The sequence below is a fragment of the Mirounga angustirostris genome, unplaced genomic scaffold (assembly GCF_029215605.1).
Source record: "Mirounga angustirostris isolate CCGP_5_RB_7025 unplaced genomic scaffold, mMirAng1.0.hap1 SCAF_16, whole genome shotgun sequence".
Lineage (NCBI taxonomy): Eukaryota > Metazoa > Chordata > Mammalia > Carnivora > Phocidae > Mirounga > Mirounga angustirostris.
In genome coordinates this window covers 44191939-44206130 of record NW_026991724.1, presented here as the reverse complement: position 1 = coordinate 44206130, position 14192 = coordinate 44191939, and the positions used below count along the sequence as shown (strand labels likewise).

Genomic DNA, 14192 nt, shown 5'->3' with positions numbered 1-14192 from the left:
TAAAATCTACCAGTTTAAACTTCTGGAAGTATACAATTCAGTAACTTTTGATACATTCTCAATGTTGTTCAACCATCAGATCACTATCTAATTCCAGAACATTCTCATCATGCCAAAAAGAAACCACATATCCATAGTCATTTCCTCTTCCCCTCAGCTCCTGGCAACCACTAATCTGCTTTGCATCTCTATAAATTTGTCTATTCTGGAAATTTCATACAAATGGAATCATACAATATGTAACCTTTTGTGTCTTTTTTCACTGACTACAATGTTTTCAAGGATCAACCCTTTTGTAATATGTATCAGTACTTCATTTCTTTTTTAATGGCTGAGTAATATTCCATTGTACAAATATACCATTTATTATTTATCCATTCATCAGTCGAGTGTCATTTGGGTAGTTCCTGGGTTGTACTGTTCTTTTTTCTTTGTAGAAATTCTTAATGTAGTCTGAATATAACCAACATATTGCAAATATCTTACTCGGCCTGGCATTTTCACTCTCTTAATGTTTTGATAAATAGAAGTTCCTAATTTTAAGGCAGTCTAATCCCAAGGTCATGAAAATATACTCATATTGTTTTCTATTTTGCCTTTCATATTTAGACCTATAACCTACCTAAATTAGGTTTTAAATTTTAAGATTTTATTTATTCATTTGAGACACAGAGATATATATATATAGAGAGAGAGAGAGCATGAGCAGGGAGAGAGGCAGAGGGAGAGGGAGAAGCAGGCTCCTTGCTGAGCCAGGAGCCCGATGCGGGGCTCGATCCCAGGACCCTGGGATCATGACCTGAGCCGAAGGCAGACACTTAACCATCTGAGCCACCCAGGCACCCCACCTAAATTAGGTTTTATGATGTGAGATAGAACTCAAGATACCTAGCTTCTGATGTAGTTATCCAATTGGCTCACACCATTTATTGAGAAGACAATCCTCTGCATGTCTTTCTCTGTAATCCACTCCAATAAATATTTCAACTCCCATACCTATGTTGAAATATTTCTAAAGTCACTAATAAAATCACTTTGCCAAAATCAGTGCTCTAGTGCTAGTCATTACTCTACTCGACTCATTAGCAGCATTTGACACAAATGATCAGTCCCTTTGCTTCCTATATACCATATTCTTCTGTTTATCCTTCTACCTTTGTACTTGTACTCAGTTCCCCTTAATGCATCCTCTTCTACTACCTGACCTCTAAATATTGGAATGTCCTGAAACCCAGGCTCTGGCTAGCCATCAATCTATACTCTTTGCCTATAACAGGTCTCGCTTAAATTCCAGTCATATACTCCTAAGTCTTAAATTGATAATGCTGACTTTTTAAAAAAATTGTGGCAAAATACATGTAACATAAAATTTACCATCTTAACAATTTTAAGTGTACAGTTCAGCAGTGTTAAGTATGTTCACATTTTTGCACAACCAATCTCCAGGACTTTTTCAACTGAAACTCTGCACTCATTAATAACTCCTCCCCATTCCTTCCTCCCCCAGTTCCTGACATCCATCATTCTACTTCTGTTTCTATGGATTTGACTACTCTAGATACTTCATATCAGTGGACTCATACAGTGTTTGTCTTTTTGTGACTGCTTTATTTCACTGAGCATAATGTCCTCAACATGTTCATCCATGTTATAGCATGTGTCAGAATTACTTCCTTTTTAAGACTGAATAACATTACACTGTATACATATGCATATATACATATAGACACACACATTTTGTTTATCCACTCACCTGTTGATGGACACCTAGGTTGCTTCCACCCTTTGGCTCTTGTGTATAATGCTGCTAAGAACATGGGGGTACAAACATCTGTTTAGATTGCTGCTTTCAATTCTTTTGGGTATATATCCAGAGTTAGAATTGCTGGATCATATGGTAATTCTCTTTTTAAGTTTTTGAGGAACCATCATACTGTTTCCCACAATGGCTACACCATTTTACACTCCCACCAACACAAAGGTTCCAATTTCTCCACATCCTCACCAACACTTGTTACTTTGTTATTTTTTTTCTTTTAAGATTTTACTTATTTGAGAGAGAGAGAGAATGAGCACAAGCAGGGGGAGCAGCAGAGGGAGAGGGAGAAGCAGGCTCTCCACTGAGCAGGGAGCCTGATGCAGGGCTTGATCCTAGGACCCTGGGATCATGACCCAAGCCAAAGGGAGACCTTTAACCCCTTGGTTTTTCATAGTAAACATACATACTAATGGATGTGAAGTGAGATTTCATTGTGGTTTTGATTTGCATTTCCCTAATGGCTAGTGATGTTAAGCATCTTCTCATGTGCTTACTGGCTACTTGTATATCATCTGTGGAGAAATCTGTATTAAAAATCCTTTCCCCCTTTTTTAAATTGAGCTGCTTGGTTTCTTTGATATTGAGTTGTAGGATTTCTTTATATATTCTGGATATTAACCCTTTGTCAGTTATATGATTTATAAATGTTTTCTCCTATTCCAGAGGTTGCCTTTTCATTCTATTGTATACTTTTATGTATATACTTCTAGCTTTTATCTTGTATTCAATACAAGTCTAATAAAATTCCTACAATGTTGTTTGAAGAACTTGAAAAACTAATTCAAAAATATATTGGAAAAACAAACATTTAAGAATAGCCAGAACACTACTGAAAAAGATCAGAGTCAGAGAATTTACAATGCCTATGATAAAGACATCACAAAGACTTAAAAATTAAGACAATGTAGTATTCATATAGGGCCTGACTCATGGAAAGACCAGAAGCAGACCGACATAGAAAGCATTACAGATCAGTGATGAAAGAATAATTTAAAAAATGATATTAGAACAACTAGCTATAGATATAAAAAAATTACTCTGGTTCCCTACCATACACCATAAATACATAAACTCAAACTGCATTAAAGACCTACAAGTTGAAGGAAAAATTGTAAAGTTTATGGGAAAAAATATGGATATATATAAAGCACACCTAAAGGTAGAATGGATTTCTCAAACAAGACACAAACAGGCTAACTAGAAAAAAGATAAAGCTAAAAGAAAAATGGGCAAAAGATCTGTTTAGACATTTCACAAAAGGAGAAACACTAATGCTAAACAATCATATGCAAAGATGCTCAAACTCACTAGAAATCAAGGACATTCAAATTAAGATATAATGTGATACCATTTCATACTCATGAGATTGGTAAAACTTAAAATATCTAAGAATTTCACTCATTGTTAAGATGTTGAATCACCAAAATTATTAAACATTGCAGTGGTAATGTAAATTACTACCAACACTCAGGAAAACAATCTGGTGTAACAAAGTTGAAGATGAACATGTTCTCTGATCCAGCAATTCCAATAGTACATAGCCTGGAGAAAATCTTGTATTATGTGCTTCAGGAGACATGTAAGAATATTCATTGCACCATTGTGCATACTAGTCAAAAATTACAAACCCAAATTCTAACAACCAGAAATTTGTATACTCTGGTTTCTCTTCAAAACGCATAAATCTTTCGCCTTTTACTAACAACCAGAAATTTGTGGAATGAAATATTATACAGCTAAGAAAATGAACTCAGGCATAAAACAATATGGGAAAATTATTATAAACCATATGGTACAAAATAACCAAATCACAAAAAACACATCTCATTATCATTTTTATAAACTTAAAAATAAGCAAAACACAACAAATAGTATTTAAGGGCATACACAAGTGTCATAAGCTATTTTTAAAAATGGAATAATCATAAAACAATTCAAGATAATGGTTACCTTTAGAGATGTAGCAGGGGAAGAGACCAGGGAAAAGCATACAGATAGCTTGCATGGCATTGGTCACATAACAATTCCTAACTAAATCACCAGATAGACTCCTCAGATTAAATAAAACATTCCATTCTCTCTGGAATACATTATGACAGGATCCAGCAAGATCAGTGGTACTAGTTACTTGGCTACACGTATCCAAGACGATCCCAACAGCCAAGTTGTATGCCTGCCAGAAGTCAGCTGTATTTGTTCCCCTCCCTGTTTATACCAATAGATGAAATGAATATGAAAACTGTTTCAGTAAACTAACTGTTTTGGAAAGATCACATAATGGCAATCATTTAAGAAAAAGCAAAAAAAAAAAAATGCTACGAGAGAAAGATTGGTGATGGTGACATAAAAATGAAGTACTCCACACACACAGTCTTTAGGATCTTCCCCTTCTTTAAAGAAATCAAAGCAAATATCATAGAAAATGCACAGTCTAAAGTTCATTTTTTAAAAATTTTTTAAAGATTTTATTTATTTCAGAGAGAGAGAACACACGTGGAGGGAGGGGCAGAGGGAGGAGAGGGAGAGAATCTCAAGCAGACTCTGCCTTGAGTTTGGAGCCTGATGAGGGGCTTGATCTCAAGACCCTGGGATCATGACCTGAGCCAAAACCAAGAGTCAGACGTTTAACCAACTGAGCCACCCAGGCGCCCCTAAAGTTCATTTTTAAAGGAAAATTTAAAATCTCTATCACAAACCAAAAACCCTGGAAATTACCTATCATACAATAAAATTACTTTGAATGCCTGAAGCAAGAAGGTCAATTGATTTGGATTCTGTGGATTTGAGGAACTACCGTGTGGTGAGTTCCCTGGGGTTTCTTTTCTTTTTCCTGTTTTTTCTTTTTTAATTCCACTATAATTAACATAGAATGTTACATTAGTTTTAGGTATACAATATAGTGATTCAACAATTCTATACATTACTCCATGCTCATCCAATTAAGTGTAGTCTTAATCCCCTTCACCTATTTCACCCATCTCCCCACCCACCTCTGGTAACTATCAGTTTGTTCTCTATATTTAAGAGTGTTTTCTTGTCTCTTTTTTCTTTGTTTCATTTCTTAAATTCCACACATGAATGAAATCATATATTTGTTTTTCTTTGACTACTTCACTTAGCATTATACCCTTTAGATCCATCCATGTTGTTGCAAATGGCAAGATTTCATTCCTTTTTATTGCCGAATAATATTCCATTGTATATATACACACCACATCTTCATCCATTCATCTATTGATGGACACTTGGGTTGCTTCCATATCCATGCTATTGTAAATAATGCTGCAATAAAAATGCTGCATATATCTTTTCAAATTAGTAATTTATTATTCTTTCTGTAAATACTCTGTGGAATTACTGGATCATATGGTAATTCTATTTCTAGTTTGTTTTTTTTTTTTAAAGATTTTATTTATTTATTTGACAGAGAGAGACACAGCGAGACAGGGAACCCAAGCAGGGGGAGTGGGAGGAGAAGCAGGTCTCCCATTGAGCAGGGAGCCCAACGCAGGGCTCGACCCCAGGACCCTGGGATCGTGACCTGAGCTGAAGGCAGACGCTTAACGACTGAGCCACCCTGGCGCCCCTATTTCTAGTTTTCTGAGGAAACTTCATACTGTTCTCCACAGTGGCTGCACCAGTGTGCATTCCAAACATGCATGAGGGTTCCTTTGTCTCTACATCCTCGCTAACACTTGTTTATTGTGTTTCTGATTTAGCCATTCTGATAGGTGTGAGGTGATACCTCACTGTGATATCTCATTATGGTTTCAATTTGCATTTCCCTGATGACCTGTGATGTAGAACATTTTTTCATGTGTCTATTGGCATCTGTATGTCTTCTTTGGAGAAATGTCTGCTAATGTCTTCTGCCCAATTTTTAGTTGGATTATTTGTATTTTGGGTGTTGAGTTGTATCAGTTCTTTATATATTTTGATACTAGCCCTTTATCAGGAATGTCATTTGCAAATGTCACTCACTCTAGTGAGTTTCTAGTGAGTAGACTGTCTTTTAGTTTTGTGGATTGTTTCCTTTGCTGTGTAGAAGCTTTTTACTTTGAAGTAGTTCCAATAGTTTATTTTTGCTTTTGTTTCCCTTCTCTCAGGAGACATATAAAGAAAAATGTTGGTATGGCCAATGTGAGAGAAATTACTATGTGTGCTCTCTTCTAGCATTTTCATGGTTTCAGGTCTCACTTGTAGGTCTTTAATTCATTTTGAGTTTATTTTTGTGTATGGTGTAAGAAAGTGGTCCAGTTTCATTTTTTTTGCATGTAGCTGTGCAGTTTCCCCAACACCATTTGTTGAAGAGACTGTCTTTCACCCATTGGATATTCTTGCCTCCTTTGTCATAGATTAATTGACCATATAATTTTGGGTTTATTTCTGGGTTTTCTATTCACTTCCATTGAACTATGTGTCTGATTTTATACTGTTTTGGTTACTACAGCTTTGTAGTCTATCTTGAAATCAGCTATTGTTTCTTCAGATAAATTTTCTGCCCTTTTTTCTCTCTTTTCTGGGATCCCTATAATATGAATATTATTATGCTTGATGGTGTTGCTGAGTTCCCTTAGTTTATTTTCATTTTTTATTATTCTTTTTCCTTTCTCCTGTTTGGCTTAATTGCTTTCCATTATTCTCTCCTTCATGTTGCTGATCCATTCTTCTCTTCCTCTAGTCTACTACTTATTTTTAATTTCAGTTGAGTTCTTCATCATGGATTGGTTTATTTTTATGTTTTCTATCTCTTTGTTGAGGGTTTCACCGAGGTCCTCCACTCTTTTCACAATTCCAGTTAGTATCTTTATGACCATTACTTTAAATTCTCTATCAGTCATATTACATATCTCCGTTTCACTTAGGTCTATCATTGTGATTCTGTCCTGTTCTTTCATCTGGGACATATTCCCCTGTCTCTTCATTTTGTCTAACTCTCTGTGTCTGTTTCTATGTGTTAGGAAAGTTAGCTATGTCTGATTAGGAAAGTGGTGGCCTTATGAAGAAGAGGTCCTGTAGTGCCCTGCAGTGTAGTGCCCTGCAGTGCAGTGTCCTCCAACTAGAACCTGCACTTCAGGGGTGTCTCCTATGTGTGTTGCATGTGCCCTACTGTTGTGGCTGAGCTGCATTTGCCTTCAGTCTAGTCATCTGCAAAGCTTCTCTTTGCCTGTTGTGAGCTGAGTTTAGTCCCTGTGTTGTTAGTGGGCCAGTCTAGGGCTACTTTGGGCTTGAGTTGGGTCAGAGTAGGTGTCTGCCAGAGATGCAGTAGCACCTAACTTCACGGTGCTCTCCTTGTGTTGTTTCCTGAGAAGCTGTCATTGGTGAGCAGGGCCTATGGTCAGATTAGATGTCTGCTCCAAGCCCACTGCTGAAGCCATAGTCAAACTGACATGGTTATCTTCCCCTGTCCCCAGGGCAGGAGTCACTTTGGAGTGGTGCTGGCCCCCGTTGGAGGTGCTTGCACACTGTCACATTTGTGGCACCATGCTGGAGAACTCCTACCAGGCCAGGTTGGAGGGGCGTGATCCAAAGGAGAACAAGGGGGAAGGTATGTGGTGTTAGCAAGGTTTGTACTGGTCTGCAGTGGGAGAGGACATGTAGCCACTCTGGAGAGCTGCTAAGGGAGGGTCCACAGGAGAGCATGGGGGCAGGGCATGCTGTTAACAAGCTAGGTGGAGAGTGTGCATGCTGTGCTGGTTCCCACAGGTATCCATGTATCTATGCTGGGGGGCAGGGGAAGGAAATGGTGCCTGCCAGCTCTTTTGTTCTCAGAGAGGTCTCCCATAGATCCCTGACCCACCAGCACATATTCTGAGATTAGCAAATAAATCTTCCTATGTACCCCCAGGTGTTTGTCAAATTGCTGTTTCTATGCTATATATCAGCAGGGCTGTTTATTATGCTGTCTCTTTAAGGGCAGGGACTCGGTTTTCTATCACCCTCCTGGCTCTCTCAGAGCTGAGCCTGCTGATTTTTAAAGTTCCAGGTGTTAAGCCCAACTAATTTAAAAAACTGGTGAAGTTAGGGGCGCCTGGGTGGCTCAGTCGTTAAGCGTCTGCCTTTGGCTCAGGTCGTGATCCCAGGGTCCTAGGATCGAGCCCCACATCGGGCTCCCTGCTCCGCGGGAAGCCTGCTTCTCCCTCTCCTACTCCCCCTGCTTGTGTTCCCTCTCTTGCTATGTCTCTCTGTCAAATAAATAAATAAATAAATAAATAAATAAATAAATAAATAAATAAATAAACCTGGTGAAGTTAGACACCTCTGGCTTTCAAAGCCAAATGTTATGGGGATTCATCTTCCCAGTGTGGGTCCCCCATGCCTGGGATGGGTTCTGCTCCTCTTTCTTGTCAGTGCCTGTGGTGTCCTTCCCTCCCACAGACATTATTACAGGTCAGTTTGGTTCCTGCCCACATCTCTGCCCTTCCTACCTTTTTCAATGTGGTGGTTTCTCTACACTTAGCTGTGGACAGTCTGTTCTGGCAGTCATCGGATCATTTTCTGGGTTACTCAAACTGATGTGGGTGTTATCGAGGTGTAGCTATGAGATGAGATAAGCTCAGGATCCTCTTACTCCACCATCTTCCCAGGAAGTTTGTCCCTGGGTTTTCTTTTTATTTCTTATATATCCCCATAATGGGCACTGGACAGCAGGCCTGCAACCTGGAACCATTAGCAGATGCACACACACACCCCAAGAAAAATCCACTCTCCAGCCAAAAGACTAGGAGGAGGGAAGCCCAAAAGACTTAGTGGAATCCCTAGCACCTGCTCCACAACCTAGACCCTAGCAACAGTTTCATCAGCCAGCTGCAGTAGCAGGAAGAATTCTGTGATTGATGTATCAGTAGCCACAGCAAGAGGAAGTCTCGTGATGTACAAGCCAACAGATCAATTCACCCAGAAAGGTACCATTAGCAGAGTCTTGCATCTCCCTGTCCTCTGCCCAGTGGCATAAGGAAATCCATGCCCAGTGCCTTCGGTATCTCACTGAAGCTAAGTGTATCTCAATGGCTTCTGCCTCCCCCAAACCACAGAAGGTGGCCTAGCTACACTAGGGATTCACAGAAGTTTCTGCCCTTGCAGACAACACCAGCAGGCACTGAACAGGATTCCCAGCAGTACCAAAGATATAAAGCATATCAGAATAGCATTGAAAGGGCTCTGAAAACTAAGCTGCCATTAGAACTAAAGCTTACAAAAGTAGGACAGATCTATACACTAAACCTAACAGCATGACTCCCTGATAAAATAGATTTAAATAGACTTAAATAGAATCAAGACTCTCTTAACATAAAAACAAAAATGTCCACGGGCGCCTGGGTGGCTCAGTTGGTTAAGCGACTGCCTTCGGCTCAGGTCATGTTCCTGGAGTCCCTGGATCAAGTCCCGCATCGGGCTCCCTGCTCGGCAGGGAGTCTGCTTCTCCCTCTGACCCTCCCCCCTCTCATGTGCTTGCTCTCTCTCATTCTCTCTCTCTCAAATAAATAAATAAAATCTTAAAAAAAAAAAAAAATGTCCACGATACAACAAATCACCTGTCATACCAAAAGCCAGGGAAACCAAAATCTGAAGGAGAAAAGACAATCAACTGAAACCAATACCAAGATTAATTAGATGCTGGAACTACCTGACAAGGATTTTATTTTATTTTATTATTATTATTATTTTAGATTTTATTTATTTATTTGAGAGTGAGAGGGAGAGTGAGCACAAGAGAGACAGCACCAATGGGAGGAGAGGCAGACTCCCTACTGGGCAGGGAGCCCAGTGACATAGGGCTTGATCCCAGGTCCCTGAGATCATGACCTGAGCCGAAGGCAGATGCTTAACTGACTGAGCCACTCAGGTGCCCCCTGACAAGGATTTTAAAGTGGTCTTCATAAAAACACATTGACAATCAATTACAAACTCTCTTTAAACAAATGAAAAAACAGAATATTTCTGAAAAGAAAGTACTTACAAAAACGAAGTAAATGCAATGAAAAATATAATAATTGTTATAAAAGACACACTACTGGTCTCTAGAGTAGACATAACAGAAGCTAGAAATCAGTGAACTTAAAGACAGAATTTACTTCATCTGAAAAACAAAGATAAACAGACTTAAAGAAAAAAATACAGCCTCATTCCCTGTGGGACAATAACAAAAGATCCAACATTCATATCATCCAAGTCCCAGAGGACAGGAAAAAGACTGTGGGAATGAAAAAGTATTTAAAGATATAACAGTTGAACTTCCCAAATTTCATACAACACAAATCCACAGATTCAAGAAACTCAGCAAATACCTATTAAGAAAAATCCAAAGAACTCAAAACCAAGACATCCATTTCTAAAAACTAGACAAAGAAAAAAGTCTTTAAAATAGAAATGCGTATTATATATTGATGATAAAGAAACACCAATTCAAAAGACTAGATTTCTCATTTGAAACCATGGAGACCAAAAAGAAACAGCACAATAATTTTCAAGTACTAAAAGAAAAGAACTGTGAACCTCAAATTCTATACCCATTGAAACTATACTTGTTTTTTAAAGATTTATTTATTTATTTTAGAGAAAGAGAGAGTACGTGAGGGGGAGAGGCAGAGGGAGAGAGAGAAACTCAAGCAGACTCCAAGCTGAGCGCAGAGCCCAATGTGGGGCTCAATCTCACAATCCTAAGATCACAACCTGAACCGAAACCAAGAGTCAGACACTCAACCGACTGTTCCACCCAATGAAACTATTCTTAAGGAATGAAGAAGAAATATAGGCATTCTCAGACAAAGGAAAACTAAGAGAATTTGTTTTTACAGACATGCCCTTAAAGAGTGGCTAAAGGAAGGGGCGCCTGGGTGGCTCAGTTGTTAAGCGTCTGCCTTCGGCTCAGGTCATGATCCCAGGGTCGTGGGATCGAGCCCCACATCGGGCTCCCTGCTCAGCGGGAAGCCTGCTTCTCCCTCTCCCACTCCCCCTGCTTGTGTTCCCTCTCTCGCTGTATCTCTCTCTGTCAAATAAATAAAATCTTTAAAAAAAAAAGAGTGGCTAAAGGAAGCTCTCCCAAAACAAAGAAAATGATAACAGAAGAAGGCTTAGACATTCACAAAGAAAAGAATAATAGAATGAGCAAAAGGAGAAAAAAACATACCAGGCTATTCTTTACCCCATGAGTTCCTTTAGTCCTATTTTATGGAAAGGCAAAAATTTTAACACTATCTCTTGTGGTGATTAATGTTGTAGAAGAAATACTTAAAACAATTATACCAAAAAAGTGGGGAGGATAAAGGGACCTAAATGGATGTAAGGTTTCTACACTTCACTTGAAGTGGTAAAACATCAAAACCAGCAGGCTGTGATAGGTATGTACATATATGCTAATACTTAGAGAAAACAATAAAATAAAAATAAAGCAACATATTAAAAAGCATAAATCAAAATGGTACTCTAGAAATGTTTGAGTAACTCACAGGTAGGCAAGAAAAAAGAAACAGAAGAACAAGAAACAGAAGAAAACAACAAAATGGCTGGGGTGCCTGGGTGGCCCAGTCAGTTAAGCATCTGCCTTCGGCTCAGGTCATGATCTTGGGGTTCTGGGATCAAGTCTTACATTTAGAAGATCCCAAAAAAGAAATCTCCAAGTCTGCATGGTTTCACTGAAGAATTTTACCAAACATTCCCAGAATCTTGCACACAGTTTCTTGCAGAAAACAGAAGAGAACACTTCCCAAGTACTTTATGAGGCCATTATTACTCTGATACCAAAACCAGGCAAAGGCAGCACACACAAAATAACTGCAAACCAACATCCCCCATGAACTCAGATGAAAAAAAAACCTCAATTAAATTTTATCAGTCAAACTCATTAATGAATAAAAAGAATGATATACAATGACTAAGTGGGATTTATTCCAGGTATGAAAGGCTGATTCAATATTTAAAAATCAATGTAATCCATCATATCAACAACTAAGGAAGAAAAAAATCCCATGATCATATTAATAACCATTTATGATTTAAAAAAACTCTTAGGGTGAGGGAGACAAACCATAAGAGACGCTTAATCATAGAAAACAAACTGAGGGTTGCTGGAGGGGACAGGGGTGGAGCGATGGGGTAACTGAGTGATGGACATTGGGGATGGTATGTGTTTTAATGAGCACTGGGTATTTTGTAAGACTAATGAATCACAGACCTGTACCCCTGAAACAAATAATACATTCTATGTTAATTAACCAATTTAAAAAAAAAAAAACTCTCAGGGCATCAGGAAGAGAAGGGAACTTCTTCAAACTCATAAAGAGCATCTACAAAAACCTAGAGTTAATATACTTTATGGTAAAAGACCAAATCCTGAATGTTTTTCCTCTAAAATTGTTAAAAAGGATGTCTACTCTTACCACTCTTATTTAATTTTTTTTTTTAGATTTTATTTATTTATTTGCCAGAGAGAGAGAGAGAGAGAGAGAGACAGCGAGAGAGGTAATACAAGCAGGGGAAGTGGGAGAGGGAGAAGCAGGCTTCCCGATGAGCAGGGAGCCCGATGCGGGGCTCAATCTCATGACCCTGGGATCATGACCTGAGCCAAAGGCAGATTTTTAACGACTGAGCCACCCAGGAGCCCCATTACCACCCTTATTTAATACAGCCCTGGAAGTTCTAGCTATTCCAATAAGGCAAGAAAATAAAGGGCACAGTTTGGAAAAAAAAGGAAATAAAACTATTTGCAAATGATATGACTGTCTACAATAATGAATCTACAAGGAAATAATTGAGTTGAATAAGGTCACAGAATACAAGATCAACATACAAAATCAATTTAATTTCTATACATTGACAATAAGCAACAACCAAAATAAAAAGGCAATTTATAAATGCTCCTGAAAAAAAAAATAGGTAAAAAATTAACAAAACATGTACAGGATTATAAAATGCTAATAAAAGAAATCAAAGAAAAAATACTTGAAGAAACATACTGTGTTCATGGATTGGAAGACTCAACAGAGTAAAGATGTTAATTCTCTAACTTCATCTACAGGTTTAACATAATTCCTATGAAAGTATCAGCAAGTTTTTTTTGTAGACACAGACAACCTTATTTTAAAATTTACATGCAAGGGGTGCCTGGGTGGCTCAGTTGGTTAAGCATCTGTCTTCGGCTCAGGTCATGATCTCAGGGTCCTGGAATCGAGCCCCCTCTTCAGGCTCCCTACTCAGCAGGGAGTCTGCTTCTCCCCCTCCCTCTGCCCCTCCCCCCACTTGTGCTCACTCTCTCTGTCTCTCAGATAAATAAAATCTTTAAAAAATAAAAATAAATAAAATTTATATGCATAGAAAAGAGCACTAAGGATAGTCAAAGAATTCTGAAAAATAACAAAGTGGGAAGAATCACTCTTTCCAGTATTAAGGTTTACAGTAATTAAAGTATGGTACTGGCAGAGGGTCACAAAGATCAATAGTACAAAACAGAGAACTCAAAAATGGAGCCACACAAATGTGTCCAACTGATTTCTGACAAGGATGAAAATGCAATTCAATGGATAACGTTTTAAATAAATGGTGATGGAGCAACTGGACATCCATGGGGGAAAAAAAATTAACCTTGACCTAAAGTCTCACATCTGTAAAAATGAACTCAAGATGGTCCATACACTTAAATGAAAAATGTAAAACTATAAAACTTATAGAAAAACACAGGAGAAAATCTTTAAGATGTACGACTAAGTGAAGTGTTTAGGCTTGACATCAAATAAATAAAAAAAAAAACAACCCTCACAATTCGTAAGATTAAAAATGGACAAATTAGGGCGCCTGGGTGGCTCAGTTGGTTAAGCGACTGCCTTCGGCTCAAGTCATGATCCTGGAGTCCCGGGATCGAGTCCCGCATCGGGCTCCCTGCTCAGCAGGGAGCCTGCTTCTCCCTCTGACCCTCCCCCCTCTCATGTGCTCTCTCTCTCTCATTCTCTCTGTCTCAAATAAATAAAATCTTAAAAAAAATAAATAAAATAAATAAATAAATAAATAAATAAATAAATAAAAATGGACAAATTAGATTCTATGTAAATTAGAAACTTTTGCTCTGCAAAAAACCTTGGTAAAAGGTTGAAAAGAAAAATTACAGACTTGAAGAAAATATTTGTTTAACTCACAAATCCACAAAGGCCTATCTAGAATACGTAAAGAACTTTGAAAATGCAACATTAAAACACCAAATAATCAAATTAGAAAATGGGCAAAGACATGAACACACACGTCACTGAAGAGGATACACAGATAGCAAATAAATACATGAGAAGATATTCAACAAAATTTTCTATTAAGGAAATTCAAATTAAAACCACATTGAGATATCACTACCCACATATCAAAATGGCTAACATGAAAAACAGATATA

General features: G+C 38.2%; 1 protein-coding gene across 4 annotated transcripts in view; it reads right to left on the bottom strand.

The window, feature by feature from the left end:
* The window catches only part of ZNF461 (zinc finger protein 461), a 117289-nt gene that overhangs the window by 8540 nt on the left and 94557 nt on the right, over nucleotides 1-14192 (bottom strand). For all 4 annotated transcript variants that reach the window (XM_064581368.1, XM_064581370.1, XM_064581369.1 and 1 more), the window contains one exon: nucleotides 1754-1807. In XM_064581368.1, coding sequence (XP_064437438.1) covers nucleotides 1754-1807 — 54 coding nt within the window. The remainder of the gene's footprint in view (nucleotides 1-1753; nucleotides 1808-14192) is intronic.